The sequence below is a fragment of the Diceros bicornis genome, chromosome 32 (assembly GCF_020826845.1).
Source record: "Diceros bicornis minor isolate mBicDic1 chromosome 32, mDicBic1.mat.cur, whole genome shotgun sequence".
NCBI classification, from domain to species: Eukaryota; Metazoa; Chordata; class Mammalia; order Perissodactyla; family Rhinocerotidae; genus Diceros; species Diceros bicornis.
Genome location: NC_080771.1, coordinates 37,128,030 through 37,146,899, shown reverse-complemented (window position 1 = coordinate 37,146,899; position 18,870 = coordinate 37,128,030). Strand labels below are relative to the sequence as shown.

At 57.2% G+C, this 18,870-nt stretch overlaps 1 protein-coding gene across 2 annotated transcripts; it reads left to right on the top strand.

Moving 5' to 3' along the window:
* The first annotated feature begins 3,085 nt into the window (after positions 1-3,085).
* On the top strand, positions 3,086-13,952 carry SNAI3 (snail family transcriptional repressor 3). 2 transcript variants are annotated; one of them, XM_058528454.1, is made up of 3 exons: positions 3,086-3,172; positions 6,409-7,026; positions 9,106-13,952. In XM_058528454.1, the coding sequence occupies exons 1-3, from the start codon at positions 3,097-3,099 to the stop codon at positions 9,285-9,287; spliced, it is 876 nt and encodes a 291-aa protein (XP_058384437.1). In that variant the 5' UTR covers positions 3,086-3,096; the 3' UTR covers positions 9,288-13,952. The 2 variants fall into 2 exon arrangements, with proteins under 2 accessions (XP_058384437.1, XP_058384439.1); XM_058528456.1 differs by having other exon boundaries at positions 7,142-9,191.
* The last annotated feature ends 4,918 nt before the right edge of the window (positions 13,953-18,870 follow it).

The window sequence follows — 18,870 nt, the reverse complement described above, 5'->3', positions numbered from 1 at the left end:
TCAGTTCTCACCTCTTCTGCCCTAGCCCCCAGGCCCCCCCTCCTCAGCATCCATCACCTTCTCTGGCATGCCCTAAGGCGGCTAGGACTCTACTGCTTGTCTTATAAGTTGTGTGTGAAGGGACACTGTCCCCTCTCAGTACCCCCATATCACACAGGATGTGTCCACTGAACCCCGTTTTAAGAACCAGTGTCACCTCTGACAATCAGGCCCAAAATGGAGTGAGCAGCTGTAAGCGGTAGTGAGTTCTCTTTCAATGGGGGGGACTAGGCACACACTGGCCACCAATCTGACTGATGTTGGGAGCTGGAGCATTGAGTCTGAGTTTCCACAAGTCCATGACCTTGGACAGCCATGTGGTTGCCCCAAGTCAGGATGTCCAGCCAGCCCACCTCCCTCAATGAATGCTCCACACACTGACACAGGGGGCCGCTGTCACCATGGCTGGTGCCCCCAGGGCAAGGGGCCATCTGTCCCGGGTCCTGGGACAGCAAAGCCCCAGCTGTGAGGCCCGGCTCTAAGCACTCCAAGTCCAAGTGCCAGGCTCCCAGCTGGGGTCTGGTACCTTCACCTACTCGAGAGCACAGACAGGGGCTCACCCTCCTCCAACTCCAGGGATACACATGCCCTGGAACGCATTGTTTGGGGACCCTTGATGTTTTTCCATCTAGTCCAACAAGGCTTGCTAAACCCCCACGGTGAACCTGACCAAGCGCAGGTGCTGTGCAGGAGCAAGGGCTGGCTTCTACCCGGCCTGGCTCCCAGGGCTGCAGGCTAATGCAGATAGTCATGGAACCCAATCAGCAAAAGAAACAAGCATTCAACGGGTCCATATGTATATGAACACGCATACGCAGACAGAGCCGAGCACTACTGTCTGATTCATCCTAAAGCAGAAAGAAAGAGCACAAAACATATACATAGAAAGAAACTATCAAGCTAAGTGGAATTGTAACAATCTGACCTGCAGCTCCCAGGGTACCTACCTACTTGGAAACCATTTGTTGAGCATCTGATGGAGGCGGAGGGGCGGGGCTGGCAGCCTGGCTCTCGGCAAGCTGTCATCCCCAAGGTCCTGGGTGCTGAACGAAGTCTGCTGTGGTTCCTGCATGAAGGTGTGGACCTTGCTTCCATGCAAGTCCTGCACTGGTGGAGAGAGAGGGGGTTCCAGGAGCTAGTGGCAAGTGGGTTTCCCACAGCAGAGGGGCACAAGGCTTAACTGCCAGGCAAAGCAGCCAAATTGAGGACAGAAGGACACACAGCAGAACAGATGGGGACAGCCGCAGCCCCTCTCTGGGGCTGCACAGGTGCGGACAGGGCAGGCACTGAGGTTTTCCTCTGTACGTCCTTCTAAGGTCCAGCCCAGACATAACTCTGCGAGTCGCGGCCGAACAGTGAGTCTGTGCGACAACAGGAGGGCAGTTCTGAGAGTTGGTAGGGACCTCAGAGTTCCCTGCAGGGTCATTTGCTATGGCAGCCCCAGGAAAGGAATTCACCGCCCCAACCCCAAAGGTGCTCCAAGGACCCTCGGGATCCCTGTGGCGTTTCCAGGATGGGATGGGCAGGTTCTCCACTGGAGTATTCAGCTTCCCTAAATAACAGGAGCGTCTCTCTGGGGATTAAGGAGGTCATCTTGGCCAGCGGCCACACAATGGGTGGCTGGATGAGGAAGGACAGTGTGGTAGAGGGTTGGCCCAGGTATCTGCAAGTGTCATCTATGTCTGGGAGGAGGAGAGAAGGAAGAGAGGGTATAAATAGGAAGCTTTTGAGGCCACAGAACAGGTGAATAAGCAGAAGTCAGCCACGTGTCCCCTGAAATCCACACTCTCGGCAGCATGGTGCCAGGCTGAAGCCCACAGGCGAGACATGTGCCTTCCCCCGTCCATGTACCACCGTCCTTCCACGCTCCCTCACCCAGCCAGACAGGGGCACACACATCTTGTGTGAGGCTGGAAGTGTGGGCCTGGCTCCCAATTCCACCTAGTCTCTTGGAGCCTCAGTTTCGTCTCTGCAAAACTGCGGGAACGTAAGACACTGTGTGACATGGCCTTCCCTCCCCACTGTCTCTCCACAGGTTCTTCTGCAGACTCACGCCATCTCCATCTTGCCCCCCAAGCCCACAGTTGGCAAAGAGCACCAGGCTGTCATGTGGCACCCCTGGCCTACTGCATAGCCATGAGAATGACCGGCAGCTCTGGGGGGACTGGCCAGGAGCTGTGTCCACCTGCCCAGAGACAGCTCCATCTGACCCCTGAACTCATGAAATGTCCTCATCAAAAGGGACCAGACACCCAGACACGACTTTCCCAGCTCTTTGTGTCACTGAGGATTCCAAAGGCCACCGAAGGAGGGACATGGCTGCCTTGGCCACCAACAAGACTGTTGCAGGTGCACACTCTTTGCTCTCTTTGATTAAACTTCCTATAACCGCACATCTGAACCCCTCGGAATTCCAGAATTCCATGCTGTGTCCCTTCTCCCAACCAAATGAGCTTTCTGAACGCCTGGGGCCAACTCCTAAAGCACTGTCTCCAGAGGGAGGGAACCCTCCACAGCCTTCATTTGACCAGGAAAGGGCCACTATTTCCCAGGCCGGCTGACCCCTTGGTCACCACCACGGCTGGTCAGCCAGGTCAGCTATGGACTTCGGGGCTTGCGCTCATCCATCCTACCGCGGCGGGTCTGCGCAGGAGGTAGGGAAGGTGTCACCGGCTGGAGCGAGGGTTCTAGGCTGGGCTCTGCGCACGCTCCCCGCGCCGTGTGGACTGGAGCCCGGCTCGGCTTCCACCAGCCCTGACCTCTGCCCTTCAGTCCACGGCAGGTGGGTGCGCCAGGTCCCAGGGGTCCGTGTGACTCGCGGCGCGCGCCAGCCAAGTCCAGCGGAGAAGACCCGGCGGCCATGCGCTCCCTCCCCCGCAGCCGCGCACCTGTCCTGGGCGTGGCCCGAAGCCCCGCCCCGTGGCCCCGCCCCGGCCGCGCCGCGCGCTGGTTGGCAGAGGCGACACGCTATGCTAATGAGCCTGGCCCTCCCCGCACCTGCCGGCAGCAGCCCGCGGGCGCCAGGCGGACGCAGTAGGACCGCGCCGCGAGGGCAGCATGCCACGCTCCTTCCTGGTGAAAACGCACCCCGGCCACAGGGTACCCAACTACGGGCGGCTGGAGACCCAGAGAGGTAGGGGCTTCCCTCTCCCCATCCCCCGTCCAGGGCTCAGGCTCCCGCGGGGCAGGCGGGAGGGGCGACCAAGGGAACCGAGACACCTGTCCCAGGTGGGAGGAGAGGACTCAGTTCGCTAGTGCGGCTGCGGCCGAGACCCCGGGGCTGGAGGTAGGTAGGTGGCCTGCGGGCACCTCGTCCACTTCGGGGGCCACCTGCTCGTCGGTCAGGGCGGGTGGGGATTCTCTCCCCACTTAGAGAAGTTTCCCGGCCCCCAGTCACTCTGGGACTCTCCCCTTGTGGCCTGGCGAACCCATCCCAGCCAAGGGGACCCCTGAGCCACCTTCCTGGTGCAGGAGATTTGGGAGGGCCCCACCGATGGTGGGGAGGGAACCGGAGGGCAACCTGGGGCTGCAGTCCAAGGGCTCCCCCAGAGCATCCTGGCTCGGGTGGTGAGTGGAGGAGACAGAAGAGGGGCCCAGCTCATCCCGCGTTCTGCTGGGCCCCTCCAATGCCTTGTCGCCCCTCCCGTGGGCCTCCTTCCCTCCCGCCTCCCCTCGCCCCCATGGGGGCTGCCCAGGGCAGGTGGGCTGAGCAGCTGCAATCCTTGCCCGGTGGCTGGGTGGGAAGACGGGCATCCAGGAACCAAGACTGTCCACTCATTCCCATTCCCTGCTAGGCATGGGGACACAAGATGTTCCTGGGGTAAAGGCCTATTTGAGTGGTCGCACTCCTGGGGTAAAGGCACTTAGAGTGGTCAGTGCTATCCCCACAGCTCGGCAGCTTCTTGACGCAGAGACCCCCTGGGGGGCTGCTCGGTGACTCAGAAGGGGAGGGCAGAAGGGACACTGAGGTGGCCAGGTGCCCCTTCAGAGCCTTTAGCGCTCTCAGATTCCGAGTGGGGAGGGAGTCCCAGGATCGAGACCCTAGGCCGCTGCCACCAGGGGGCGCCTCCTAGGACTGACCTGCTCCTCAACTCTTACTGTCACTACCAGCAATTTTATAAAATAAACTAGAACAGAAACGATCAGAGCGCAGTGCTTATGGTAAAGGAAACTTTTGCTTCAGATATATATATATGATGGAAAATTGAATTTACATGGGTTGTAATTTTAAAAGTTTAAAACCGGTTGCTTTGAGTCCAGTCATACAGTGCACCCCACTTTACCATCTGAGCTTGCAAGGCCCAGGATCGAAGTTTGTCAGGGAACAGCCTCACAGCCAGCCAGCGGTCTCTGCTCCCCTCTATCGTTCCCCTCCTCTTCCTCTTCCTCCCCTTCCCCTGTCCCCTCCCCATCCTCCTCCTCCTCCTCCTCCTCCTCCTCGCTGTGGCTCCTCCAGCTTTCTGACAGCCACATGGCCACGCTGATCCTTTCTGCCATGATGTTACCCCAGGATAGACCTGAGGTTCTGGGTCTGGGGTCCCTCACTCTCTCCTTTTAAATAAGTGCATTTTTAGGCCTCCCTAGGGAACCCCAGAAGCCAGAGGGAACTTAAGTCTCTTCTAGTAATCTGAGCTGCAGAATGAATAGAAAAGTGAGCCAAGGGGCCAGCCCCATGGCCTAGCAGTTAAGTTCAGCACGGCCCGCTTCGGCGGTCTGAGGTTCATAGGTTCAGATCCTGGGCATGGACCTACACCACTCGTCAGCCATGCTGTGGCAGCGACCCACATACAAAATAGAGGAAGATGGGCACAAATGTTAGCTCAGGGCGAATCTTTCTCAGGAAAAAAAAAAAGTGAGCCAACCCAGAGACTATGGGGAAGACTGGGGAAGGGCTAGCAGAAACATGGGTCAGGAGCAAGCAGTGTGGTGGCCTCTCCCCTACCCTCCCTCTCGGGTCGACACTGGCCCCCCAGACAGGGTTTGGCTCCGTGGCGATGCCTGGGGCCAGGGCAGTGGTTGAGCCTCAGAGACTTAAGAAAGGCAAGTTTTTTTCAGTAGAAATGCCCCTAGGGAAGCTTCCGTGCAGGGTGGGGGGTCCTAGGCTCTCTGGGCAGCCCAGTGCTATCACTCCAGAACATCCTTGGACTTCATCTCTTAGCCTGTCACTGCCCCACCCCCATTTCCGGGCCTGCTGCTTTTGTAATTGGGAAGATTTGGGTGGAAGACAGTGAGGTCAGGGGAGAGCGGAGGGTGGGAACCCTTAAACTTTCCCATTTCTCTACATCCTCACCGACATTTGTAATTGTCTATTTTTAATTCTTGCCATCCTAGTGGGTGTGACGTGGTATATCGTTGCGGCTTTAATTTGCATTTCCCTGATGGCTAACGATGTTGAGCATCTTTTCCTGTACTTATTGGTCATTTGTATATCTTCTTTGGAGAAATGTCTCTTCAGATCCTTTGCCCATTTAAAAATTGCATCATTTGTCTTTTTTACTGTTGAGTTGCAAGAGTTCTTTATATATTCTGGATACTAGTTTCTTATCAGATATATGATTTGCAAATATTTTCTCCCATTCTGTGTGTCGTCTTTCTCTACCAAAGCCTTGGCACGGAGGTAGAAACAGAGCCAGAGATTTATTTCAACACCTGTGGGATAAGCAACGAGGACTGTTTGGAGGTTCAGGCTTTGGGGAAATCAGAATTTAACTCTTACCTGTAAGCCTGCTTACTTTGGGGGCTTCTGCCCTTCTCCTCTGGGTCAGGCACGGGGCTTGCTGGCCTGCAGGTACAGGAGCAGCAGCCTGAGGGCAGGTCCATCCCAGAGGCAGTGTGACACCACCTTGGACAGCCCGCCTTGGCTGGGAGCGTTGGCAGGGGGCCGAGTACACCCACATCATGATGGGCGAGGGGTGATCTGGAGGTGACAGGAGGCTAATTTGTTATTTTACACACGGTGGCCTGCTGCTAAGTGTTCTGAATGAACGCTGCGTGGGAGCCTGGAGGATGTTGCTCCGAACTGGTCCTGAGGAGGGACTGGGGCTCAGAGGGAGGGCCTGCCCTGCCCAGGCGGTAAGGGAGCCTTCCTTGGCCCCAGGACGGCTGTTTTAGGATCCTGTAAGGTGTTTCTCTTTCTTTGTTTTTAGAGAGGAACTGAGATTCCTCCTCTAGACCTGGTGGTCTCTGGGCTGCAGCCATCCTTCTGTCACTTCTCTCACCAACACCTCCGTCTTGTCAGATCTTTCCCCTCATGCCAAGCTGCTTCTGGCCCAGAAGATGGGCTTGCGATGAGACCAGGAAGTTAGACGGGAAACACAGAGCATTGGGACTCAGTCTCCACCTTTTGTTCTCTCTCCCTCCACCTTCTAGAAACCGATGGCACCTGTGCTGCCTGCAGGGGGCTGGTGGTACCCCTCCTCCTCCCAGACAAGGCGGCCCCTTCCACACCTGGTGACCCTGCCCCGCCCTGGGACTGCGCCTCCGTCATTGCTCGGATCTCCCTGCCCCTCCCAAGGAATGTGGAAGCTCAGGGGGCCTCTGGGCCAGACCCCCTGGAAGTCAACCGGGCGGAGCCTCGGGCTGGCTGGGCCCCCAGCGTACCCCTCAAAGACAGCCTGAACCACCTCAACCTGCCCCCACTGCTGGTTCTGCCCGTGCGGTGGCCCCCGATCCTGAGCACGGATGGGGACCAGGCTCCAGACAGACTGCTGGGTGCTGAGCGGGTCCCCCACCCCCTAGGGGGCTTCCAGTGCTTCCGCTGCCTCAAGCCCTACCACACGCTGGCTGGGCTGGCCAGGCACCGGCAGCTGCACTGCCAGGAGCAGGCCCCACGCTGCTTCACCTGCAAGTACTGCGACAGGGAGTACGCCAGCCCAGGCGCCCTCAAGATGCACGTCCGCACGCACACGCTGCCCTGCGTCTGCACCTTCTGCGGCAAGGCCTTCTCCAGGCCCTGGCTGCTGCAGGGCCACATCCGGACCCACACAGGTAAGAGGGCGTGGGGTCCGCAAGAGGGATCAGGGTGGGACCTGGGGGTGGGAAGAGGGGAGGGGTTGACTGTATAAACCAGAGGATGGACGGTCACCCTGCCTCTGCTCCCCAGTGTATCTGTGTCCTGGGTCGGCCGGCACATAGTCCACAAACCAGGATCTCAAAACAGAAATGCTCTCTCTCCCAGTCCTGGAGGCGAGAGTCTGAAATCCAGGTGCGGCAGGGCCGTGCTCCCTCGGGAGGCTCTAGGGAGGGTCCTTCCTGCCTCTTCCAGACCCTGGGGATTCCAGGCGTCCTTGGGCTCCTGGCAGCATCGCTCCAACCTCTGCCTCCGTCCTCCCATGGCATCTCCCCCTGTATGTGTCTGTGTCCAGATTTCCCTCTTGTTATAAGGACGCCAGTCATACTGGATTCAGCGTCCACATACTCCAGTGCGACCTCATCTTAAGCTGATGACATCTGCAAAGCCCCTATTTCCAAATAAGGCCACGTGCACAGGTAGGGGGTTAGGATATGGACGTATCTTTTTGTGGGGGACACAATTCAACCCATGACACCTGGCAAAGTACAGAACGTGCAGGGCTTCGGTGGGGTCTGACTTCTGGCATTCTACAGCATTCCAGAATTCTGGAGCAGCAGGTGAGGGGAGCGAGAAAGGCCTGGCCTGGGGGTGAGGACCACAGGGGTCACATAGCCTGTCCAAAGGGCAGAGACGGCGGCTAGGCCCTGGGAGCAAACCCGTCCACAGGTGGGAGGACAGCCAGCAGACCAGAGGGAATGAAGGGGAGAGGAGCAGCTGGGGAGGGAGAGGAAGACAGAAACGGAGGAAGGAGAGGGAACGGGGCTCAGAGCTGAAGGAGCCTGAGGATGTTAGCCTTTCATTCTGTAGAGAACAAAATTCTGCCCAGAAAGAGTGGAAGTGGCCTGCTCTGCCAAGGGCAGCCAGGGGCCGAACTGGACCTCAATCCAGGTCTCCACCTTGCATCCGGGACATGGCTGAGCACACCCTGAGAGCGAGAGACAGGACTAGACAGCCCCAGGAGGAAGACTTTGGTGTCAGCCACAGGCCCACAGTTACAACACACACTTTCTGTAACGCGGCTCCCTCACCCCTGAGTCTCGACTCCGTGACTAGAATCTTCCGAGTCACGCTCGCATGGAGGCTGGGAAGGACAGTTTTGCTGGAGCCTTTTTCTGGGCTGGAAATCCCATCTGGTTTTCCTTGACCCTTCGCGAGAATGTCCCCCGAGCGCCCCATCACATACTGTCAGAGACTCAGGGCTCATGGTCTAGAGCCTGGGAGGCCCTGCAGGAGGCTGGCCCGGGCATCGGGCAGCAGGGAGGCAGATGCCCTGGCCTTGCGGGACTGCAGGCTGGTGCCTCGCAGGACTACAGAGCTGCGGGACAGGAAGCCACTCCGCATGCAGATGACTCTCCCTCCCGTCACACTTGTCGGGGTCGTCCTGGGGGCCAAGGTCACAGAAGGACTTTGTCCAAATGCCTGGTGGCCCTGATTGGAGGTGGCCTGGAGGCTACAAGGATTGTAAGCCGTTCCTAGATGCTGTGTTCCTCCAGGCCCGCCTTCTCTGTAGACTGGCCTTCAGTGGGTGGCAACAACTGCCAGGGGCTCCTGGTGCTTCTCACCGCCAGATCCGGTCAACAAAGGGCCCCAGGAGGGGCTGGCAGAAGCAGAGAAAGATCTAGCGACTGTGGTGGATGCAGCAAAGATCTGTGCTAGATCCTTCCTCCTAGAAAGGGTGTAGATGCTGCAGTCCTGCTGGTGGGACGGTCTGCCCTATCCCCAAGTGGCTCCGACCTTGGGCACATGTGGCATCCCGGCCCTGGCGTTTCCTCCTGGTGCAGGTGCTGAGGCCCCCCTGTCGCTCATCTCCCAGGGAGGGGCGATGAAGATCAATGCATTGCATCACCGTGAGTGAGCATTTGGAGGGGGAGGGACAGGATTCTTCATTTATAAACAGGGACCCTTGAGCCCTGGGGCCCCCTTCCACGGTACTGTACTGGCCATTGCAGTAGGACCCCCATGGTCAGTCACCCGGCCCCCTCTTCCTCCTGCAGGGGAGAAGCCGTACGCCTGCTCTCACTGCAGCAGGGCCTTCGCCGACCGCTCCAATCTCCGGGCCCACTTGCAGACACACTCTGACACCAAGAAATACCAGTGCAAGAGCTGCGCCAAGGCCTTCTCCCGCATGTCGCTCCTGGTGCGGCACGAGGAGTCTGGCTGCTGCCCTGGCCCCTGAGCAGCGCCGGTTGGTGCAGGTAGGAGAGACAGGACCTCACCACGAGAGCCGATGGCTGGCGGCCCTCTTGGCTGCCCTGTGTCGCCTGGTGGGCCAAGAGGGTCTGGGCATCTTGGGAAGGCGGGCCAGCCTCACACTCAGCACGCGTTTCTCCTCTCCCCGCCCGCCACCCGCTTCCCCTGGAACCAGAGCAGCCCCACGGGCGTTAGCGTGAGCAAGGGCTCGTGTAGATCTCCCACCCACTCTGCCCGCTGAGGGAGGGGGCTTCTCTCCCAGGGAAGACCTTCATCCAAACAAGAGCCCCCGCCCATCTTCAGCTGGCTCTGCTTGCTGGTGCTCTTCTTCCAAGAGGGACAGACTGCTGGGCACCGGTGGCCAGCCCAGACAATTCCTACCGCTAAGCTGACAGACGCAGCTGCCTTTGGATCCCTTCACAACTCGAAATCCACGGTTTTGCCTGGTGCCGAGTGCATCTGAATGGTCCAGCCTTCGTGGGCAGAGCAACCTCAAGGCTCACCTCCACCTGCCTTTGATCTGGGACCCGGGCCAAGCTGTCTCATGTCACGAGTGCACATGCACACGCAGGTGCAGACACACACACACACACACCCTTCCCACCTCACCAGGCTGTCCTGAAGATGGAGCAGCAGTGAGGGGGTCTGGCATGGTTGGGATGGAGCTAGGCCCCCCACCCGTGACCGTGGGGACGGCAGAGAGCCCACAGCCCTGCCTGCTGTCCTCCGGAGTTCTGAGTCTTGCCCACTCCCCTGGGTCTACGGGGGAGGCCAAGCTCTGAGAAGTTCCCCAGGAGCAGCAGGATTCCTGCATAATTTGGGCCTTTCCGGCCACAGAGTGGGGAAACTGGGGTGAGGGCCCCAAGCTGTGAAGTGTCGTGGGACGGGAGCAAGGCTTGTGGGAGGCTGGCTGGGGGGTGGGAACGGTATTAAACAACGTGGAAGAAAGACTGAGGGGCGTGAACTCTGGGGCGTGAATGCGGGGGGTGAGGAGTGTGAGAGGCCTGGGAAACAAGGGCGGAAGAAAGGCTGTGGGTCTGCTGACAGGTGCTCGTTGCCCAAAGTCTAAGTTAGAAGAGAGAACCCCGTCCTGTGTCTGCACCATCTCTCCTGGATCCACACAGAGGGGCTATTTCTGCGCCTGCCCCAAACATACACACCTTCCCAAACCGGCTGGGATACTGACCCGCAAGGCCCCCAGCCCAGCGTCCTGCCCGAACCTGGTGGTAGCATTCCCTTCTCGTACATGGACTCTTCTCACCCCTAGACCGCCAGGTGGTCACCCACTGGGCTGGTCCTGCCTCTTGCCAGCATGTCTTAGCCGTCTCCGGCTGGACCCTGGAGGGTCATCCGGAAGGAGGCAGGAGGCTTGAGTCTGACGGGGACTGACTGAGTCCTTGACACTGGGAGGAAACACCTGCTCCTCTCTGTGGAAGCCTGGCCTGCTATCAGCAGCTCCACTTCTGGCCCCGGGCAAGGGATGGAATGAGGCACCTTGGTCTTGGCCCCGGAATGGAGCCCTATAGCAAGTGACAGAGGCCACCACTCAGCCCTGAGCCACCCAGACCTGCTGAGCCTCCTCCCCGTGTGCGAGGACATTCAGGCCTTCACCAGGACCACGTGGGGCACAGAGGACCTTCCTCTGCAGTCACCCAGGGGCTGCAGTCCAGCCCTGGTGGTCCCCACCTGTAGATCCCACGTGACACTCGTCAGGGCTGAGGGCCCTGGGTGGCTGGTTTGATGACGGCCATTGGCGGGGTCTTGGGGATAGCCCAGAGGAAACTTGACCTTGATCTTGGGCTTCTCTGGACCAAGGGTGACCTTGATGAGAGAGACCCCCCAGGAGAGCCCCCCGTTCCAGCCTGAGGCAGACCTTGTCAGCTGGTGGGATGAGGACGCTCTCTGAGGAAGTCACGCTCCCATGCCCAGGCCCGCCCCGCTGCCTTCCCTCCCCAGGGATCAGCCGTCCCTCGAGGGATGGATGGTGGGACCCAGAGGCTGGGAATGTGCCATGTTGCTAATGTATCAGTTTGCCATGGCTGCTGTAACCAAGTCCCACAGACCACAGAAATCTCTCCCACCGTCTGGAGGCCCAAAGTCCAGACCAAGGTGCCAGCAGGGCTGGTTCCTTCTGAGGCTGAGAGAGAATCTGTCCTAGGCCTCTCCCCCAGCTCCCGCTGGTTTGCTGGTGTCTTTGATGCTCCTCAGCTTATAGAAGCACCACCCCGATCTCTGCCTCCATCTTCACATGGGTCTCCCTGTGTGCATGTCTCTCTGTGTCCAAATTTCCCCTTTTTATAAGGACACCCGTCATATGGGGTTGGGGCCCTCTCTCCTGATCTCATCTTGACTTGACTATGTCTGCAAAGACCCGATTTCCAAATAAGGTACTAGGGGTCAGGACCTCAACATATGAATTGGGGGAGACACCATTCACCCCAACAGCTGACAAGAACACACGGTTTGCCAAGAGATGCCCAGTGGGTCCTGTGCTTGGGCTGAAGGAGGGGAGTCGAATCCTCTTCTCCCCCAGTGGAGGGGGCAGTCGATTCTAACTGACGGATTTACTAGAAACACCTCCTCCAGAGGCCTTGTGAGTCCCCTCCCCACTCACGGGCCCCTCTCGAGCTCACATGCCTGCGCCTGTCCCTCGCCTCCTCCATCTCCCAGCGTGGCCCCTGACAGGGCTTCTGTCCTCCCTCCCACGCCATCTCTGAGGCGCCTGCGCCTGTGCTGAGTGGCCGCCTGTCATCAAGCCGGGCAGAGCCAGAGCTCCAGGCTGCGCTCCTGTTTGTGTCCGGCCATCTCGCAGGAGGGCTTTTTTTTTAATAGCATCCAGATGCCCGAAGGAAGCTATATTGTAAATTGTGTTCTATTTCTGGGCCCCAATATCTAAATGGGGAGATGCACCTGTTGGGTATGAAGGAGGGAATTTCACAGGCCTAAAATAAAGCCAAACGCTTGCCCTTCTGCACCAGCCCATGGAAAATGCTCTTGTATTTATATCTGGGCTGGCGGAGGGCGGGGCGCTGGAGGGGGGTTGGCAGAGCAGGGGAAAGGCCTGAGCACCTGCCAGGGAAGCAACAGAGAGTGAGTGGGGCACGTTCCGCTCCGACCACAGCGAGGCCACCACCTCCCCGCTGTGGGCCACACTGCCCGTGTGGGGCCAGCTCCCCGCCTCGCCTTCGCTTGCTATTTTGCCTGAGCATCAGAATCAACCTGGAATGCTCATTTAGAATCTGGGTTTCCGGAGCCCTCTCCCTGCACCCACGAACGAGAGTCAGGAGGGGTCTGACTCTCACCCACGTTTGTCCGCGGGGGAAGTGGGCTCAGCCAGCTCTTTTCTCTGGGGGCTGCAATTTGGGACCCCTCACCTGTAGGCCTTCTTTTTCCTACCAAATTTTACTCATCACATTTCACTTTTCTCCCTAAAGAAGGCCTTTTGATGGCGCTACTCCAGGCGCGTTGTGGGAGCCTCTCTCCAAGGTGGGAGCAGGGGTGGAGGAGAGACGAGAGGCCCCGGGACCTGAGGAATGGGAAGCAGGGGTTTCGGCTGCAGCCGGTTAGGTCTGGGCGAAAGCAGAAGCCTAAGAAATCAACAAGGATTCTGGAAAAGAGAAAAACCAAGCAATGAGCTTGCCAGGGTGGGGATGGCATCTTCACAGCATGAAAAGCGCTCCCAGGACGGTGCGTGACAGGCCGAGGACAGGGCCACCCACAGTACACAGGACATAAACCCCCCAGGGCTGCGTGCCTCCTGCGGTTCTGACTCAGCCCTGAGTGCCGGCCGCTGTGATTGAGCTCAAGGCCTGGAAACAGGTGTGAGAGGGACACTGGGCTCTCAGCAGCCCAGTCCCTTGCCCCACTCCCCGTTGAAAGAAACCTCTCTCCTGAAAGCTGCCGATGAGCTACGGTTGTGCTCTCCCTTCCAGAAGCCCAGAGGGTTCTATAAATATCATTTTGGCCCAGAATGTTCTGGGGGGTTCTCTGGAAGTTTGAAAATAGTCCACTTGTTACTATCTATATTCAGAGAACCCACTCCTGGCCTCCACTTGGTGGCTAAGTATAGCTCCCTGGCAAAGTCCAATGGAACAAAAGTTTCCAGGCCTCCATCACCTTGCGGATGGCAGAACATTCCAGGGAGAGCACCCAGCTGCCAAGACTCAGAGGCGCTCGGAGGAGGCTGGAGCTGACATGGGGCCTGCAGCAACTCCCTCTCCCTGCACTCGGGAAGTCTGCGGGGCTGTCAGCAAACGAGGGTGCCCTTGCCAGATCCAGAAGCGAGAGCTTCTGATGCCAGCTCTGCCGTTCTGTGGGGTCCAGTCAATTCCATTATAAAGCCTTGGTTTCCGCCTCTGTAAAAAAGGAACCGTGCTAAACTATTTCAGAATTTGGGAAGAGTGCCAAGTAAACAGGATAGTAAAAAAGACACTTAGGATGCCTAAAATAAAATATAATTGCTAACTTGAGAGAAACCCTCAACCTTTATCTTCTCAGAATCTATGTCCATTTCTTGACCACCAAGTTCTGGCTCCAGTAAATCTCTCCTCCCAGCTGTCCCCACCCAGCCCACTGAGCTGCCCGAGAGCTGGTCTGGCCCCTGTCCAGGGCATCCTTAGGTGCCAGCAGAGCACCAGGCACAGCTGAAGTACAGGGATGGCGGGAAGGGCGGGAGGGGCGAGGGATGGGGATTCAGACCAGGGTCCATCCTGTCGGGTGGGCGTCACATCTTTGGGTATCACGTGGAAAGATGAGAGGCTGCCTTCCCACATGACATCCATCACTGCAGTCCCCTCTCCCCCAGGCTGATCCAGAGCACCCACGGCGCCCCCTCCCCGCAGCTCTGTCCCTGGGGCTCCTCTTTTGTTTTGCTCTGTAGGGATCCTCCCGCAACTTGTCCTTAAGAAAGACACGAAGTCACATCGGCTTTGCTCACCCAGCTCAAAACACCAGCCCCCACTGCCTTCCCCTGGCACAGGCCTGGGCCTCAGGACGCCTCCACTTCAGGAAGGAGAGGCTGGAAGGAAGGTGGCTACCGGAATCACAGGGGACTCTTCTCTGAAATCTGCGTATTTGCCTTTGAAATGTAACTGTTCCGAATTGGCCAAAAAGAGGCTGAGATTGAGGAGAGTCAGGGGGCCTGACTCTGCTGCCATTCCCTTCGCTGAGCATCAGATGAGGCGTGGCCTTCTGTCCCCACAGACCCTCCAGAGCACACATGGATGAGGTGTGGACTGCTCCCCCGTGGACCCTGCATGGCACACGTGGATGAAGTGGGGCCCGCTCCCCCGTGGACACTGCATGGCACACGTGGATGAAGTGGGGCCTGCTGTCCCCCTGCACCCTCCCCAGCACACTTGGATGAGGCATATCCTGCTGTCCCCATGGACCCTCCCCAGCATACGTGGATGAGGCATATCCTGCTGTCCCCATGGACCCTCCCCAGCACACGTGGATGAGGCGTGTCCTGCTGTCCCCATGGACGCTCCCCAGCACATGTGGATGAGGCGCGTCCTGCTCCCTCGTGGACCCTCCCCAGCACACGTGGATGAGGCGTGTCCTGCTCCCCCGTGGACCCTCCCCAGCACACGTGGAGGAGGCGTGTCCTGCTCCCCCGTGGACCCTCCCCAGCACACGTGGAGGAGGCGTGTCCTGCTCCCCCGTGGACCCTCCCCAGCACATGTGGAGGAGGCGTGTCCTGCTCTCCCTGTGCCTCCAGTTACCTTGGTGGTGGTCGTCTCCCTCCTCCTCTCTCAAAACACGCACGCCTATGCTGGTAGTTGACACAGGTGGCCTGCAGACCTGCTCCAGGGCGGCCGTGCTCAGGGAGACTTCTCACAGTTCGGCACACACGTCGATGGGCAGGAGAAGTGGGGCTGCCCTGCTGGCACCTATGCACGGACCGAGCCCCACAGTGCACCAGGAGTCCTGGCATTTCACCTCCACACGTTCTCAGAAAAGCAAACGCAGCTTAAGAACGTCCTGAATTGTATTAAATCTCAATGCCGAGTCCCTGTCCTTTTAATGTTCTGAGTGAAGGAAAGGGAAGTGCACGCGGAGCCCCTCGGCTGCCACTGGAGTGCGAAGATCTCTCCAGCGAGGGCACGTGGGCGCTGTTGCTAGGAGCCAAGCTGGCCGCTCTGCTGCGTTCACAGGACACGCCATGGTGATGCTGGCCTGGGTCCTTGCAGACACATTCTCAAAAAAGGACCAAGAGAGCCTGCTGCTTCAAGAATGGACAGTATTTATTGCCAATGGCAACATTTACACTTTCAAGGGAAAATGACAATTTTGGAAACTTTTATCTTCCACTAAAAGCTTGGCAACTCTCCATGCTAAAAGACTTTTCTGATGAGAAAGTGATTTTTTTATTGTGAAATTTTTGTTGTACGTTATTGTTTGTCAGTCACCATATAAATGCATCCCTCCACCCCTTGTGCCCACCTCCCACCCCCCAGCCCCTGATAACCACCAAACAGTTCTATCTGTCCGTGTGTTGGTTTATCTTCCACATATGAATGAAATCATGAGGTGTTTGTCTTTCTTGAGAAAGTGATGTTTTTTTTTGTTTGTTTGTTTGTTTGGTTGGTTTTTTTTTTTTTTTTTTTTTTGTGAGGAGATCAGCCCTGAGCTAACATCCGCCAATCCTCCTCTTTTTTTGCTGAGGAAGACGGCCCTGGGCTAACATCGGTGCCTATCTTCCTCCACTTTATATGGGACGCCGCCACAGCATGGCCCACCAAGCAGCACTTCGGTGCGCGCCCGGGATCCGAACCAGCGAACCCCGGGCCGCCGCAGCGGAGCGCGCGCACCCAACCGCTTGCGCCACCGGGCCGGCCCCGAGAAAGTGGTGTTTTGATATTATAAAATGAAACGTGTCAACATTTGGAAGCTCTGCATAAATTGCTGAAGTGGTATTTTCCAAATGACCAATGCAGATGTTACAAAATCCTGCCCGGGCCAAAGGCCTAAAGTGCAGGACAGACCAATGGATTTCAGTGGAAGCCAGGACAGGAAACATCTTGATGGGCATCAGATTCCACGTCGCGGGTAACCTTGAAGAGATCCCCCTGGTCAAGTTTTGGCTTACTGTTAAGAAAGAGTCACAATCATCGGAAAGCTATGCCAACGCGTTTCCATCCACACACCTGTGTGGGGTAGGGGTCCCTCCCAGGCACCAGCCACAGCGACAGAGCGCAGCAGCAGACAGCAGAGCCTGGCTGCCCCACCCATGAAGTCAGACACTACGGAGATTTGCAAAAATGGGAACCAATGCCAGTCTCCTCACTAAAAATTTGTTTCAGAAAATAGTTATTTTTCAGAAAAATAAGTTTGCATATAATGGGTTTATTATTGATTTTAAATAAATAAACAAATCTCTTAAAAATTTATCAATTTTAATTTCTAATATGGGTAAATATAGATAGATGAACCCCACATAAACAATAGCTCTTTGGGGTCCTCAATAATTTCTAAGAGCATGAAAGGGTTCTGAGACACAAAGCTGGAGAAGTACCACCCTGTGTGTGATTCTACCCTGTGAATGGGAACCCACTGGTGCCGAAGAAGCAGCCGTCCGGCCCAATGCAGGAAGAGCCTGCTCCAGGGTCAGCGAGAGACGGTTCGGCTCTGTTTCATAAGTGACATTAGGGAGTTATTGGGGTAACTCCCATATGTGTTTTCTGCCTTATCCACTGACTCTGGAAAGGAGTCCCCGAGACCACGTGACTTCATCACATCTGCAAAGACAGCCCCGCTGAGTCAGCGAGGATGGCCCCGACACACACCACAAGGGGCTCCCACATTCTGGACCCCACGTTAAAATCAATTCCACCTCCAGAGTCTTTCTCAGACCAGTCCCTTCATCTCCATCCTCAGGCCATCGCCTCAGTTCAGGCTCCCACAAGTTTAGCCGGACAACTAAGAATCCTTCTAGCCCCTTCATTTCCATCTTTGGTTTGCCCTGCACCCTGTACCCCAGTGCATCTGCACAACTCGCCCACAACCTCTGCTCTCACCTCTGACAGCCCCCTGCAGCCTCAAGTTCAAGCCCACAGTCCTTGGCATCGTGTGCGAGGCCACCTTCTCCCACGAACTCCACTGTATCAGAGCAACCTCTGCATTGACGTGCCTACCCCCTATCTGATCTGGGACAGCCACTCGACAGACGCCAAGGGCTGAAGGAATACATGGAGCAGGGCCAGGCTCAGCCTAAACCAGCCTTTTCCTTTTTTCTCTCTTTACTCCATTTTGGGGGCTAATCTCACAATCGTGGATTTTTCCATTCTTGGAAAGTGATCTGATCTGTATTGTGTGTGTGTGTGTGTGTGTGTGTGTGAGGAAGATCAGCCCTGAGCTAACATCCGATGCCAATCCTCCTCTTTTTGCTGAGGAAGACTTGGCCCTGGGCTGACATCCATGCCCATCTTCCTCTACTTTATATGGGACGCCGCCACAGCATGGCTTGACAAGTGGTACGTCGGTGCGTGCCCGGAATCCGAACCTGTGAACCCCGGGCCACCGAAGCGGAGCCTGCGAAATTAACTGCTTGCACCACTGGGCCAGCCCCGGATCTGCTCTCTTTAGCACAAACTTAATGACGGTGTTCAGCCCCAAGAAGCCCAGGCTAGGAGCATCCTGCATTTATCCAGGCCGCGTGAATCCAGCCCCGGATCCATTTATCCAGGCGGGCTGTGGCACAGGACAATGCGTGTGGGTGTTTGAAAGCGGGTGAGCGGGCTGGCGCAGCCCCTTGATGAAGGAAATACTTGCCAAGTCAGTGGCTCACGCAGACACCAAGGTGAGTGCGGAGCAGCGATGCCAGTGGCCCACCCACCTGGCGAGGCCTCCCAGCCACATGCGCACTGTAGCGATGGCCTGTTCAGAGCCCTCGATTTGGAAGACGGGAAGGGCTAGAGGCAGCTGTGTTATTTACTCACCAATTTACCCACATGAACATTCTGTTTCTCCTGAAAGGCAACTGCACTCATCCGAGAGCTGCTTTTGGGACAAGTAATAACCAACGCTGACCGTGATCAACGTGGGCATGACACTGACATGACCCTTCGAGGGCTTCATCTCCTGTGAGGGAGGAAACTGAGGCACAGAGAGCTTACGCAGCAGGTCTAATGTCACACAGCAGGTCAGTGGCAGAGCTGGGATTTAAATCCAGAGTCTATCACCTTAGCCGCTAAACTATTTCACTGCTTAGTAAGAAATTCTGAGCTTTCCTTTCACTTGGAAATGAGAAATAGGGTTCCAGATCAGGCTGGCAGATACTGGGGCAGGGTAACGGGGCGATGGTCAGAGCGTGGCCAGGAGGATGAGCGGGAAGGGGAGCTGCCTGGGACCCAGAAGGAAATACTCTGTAGCTCTGGAATTCCAACGCAGGAAGCCAGGTTCTTTCCCGCCCTTGTGAGGGGAGAGCAGGTGTGATGAGCAGAAGGGAAACAGGGCTGGAGGAAGTCTGAGAACAGCAGGGAGTGCTCAGAATCTTACAGAGCTGACCCGGCTCTGAGAAACACGACAGGAAAGGCGAAGAGGAGAGAAGAGAGGGGAGGTCAGGGGTC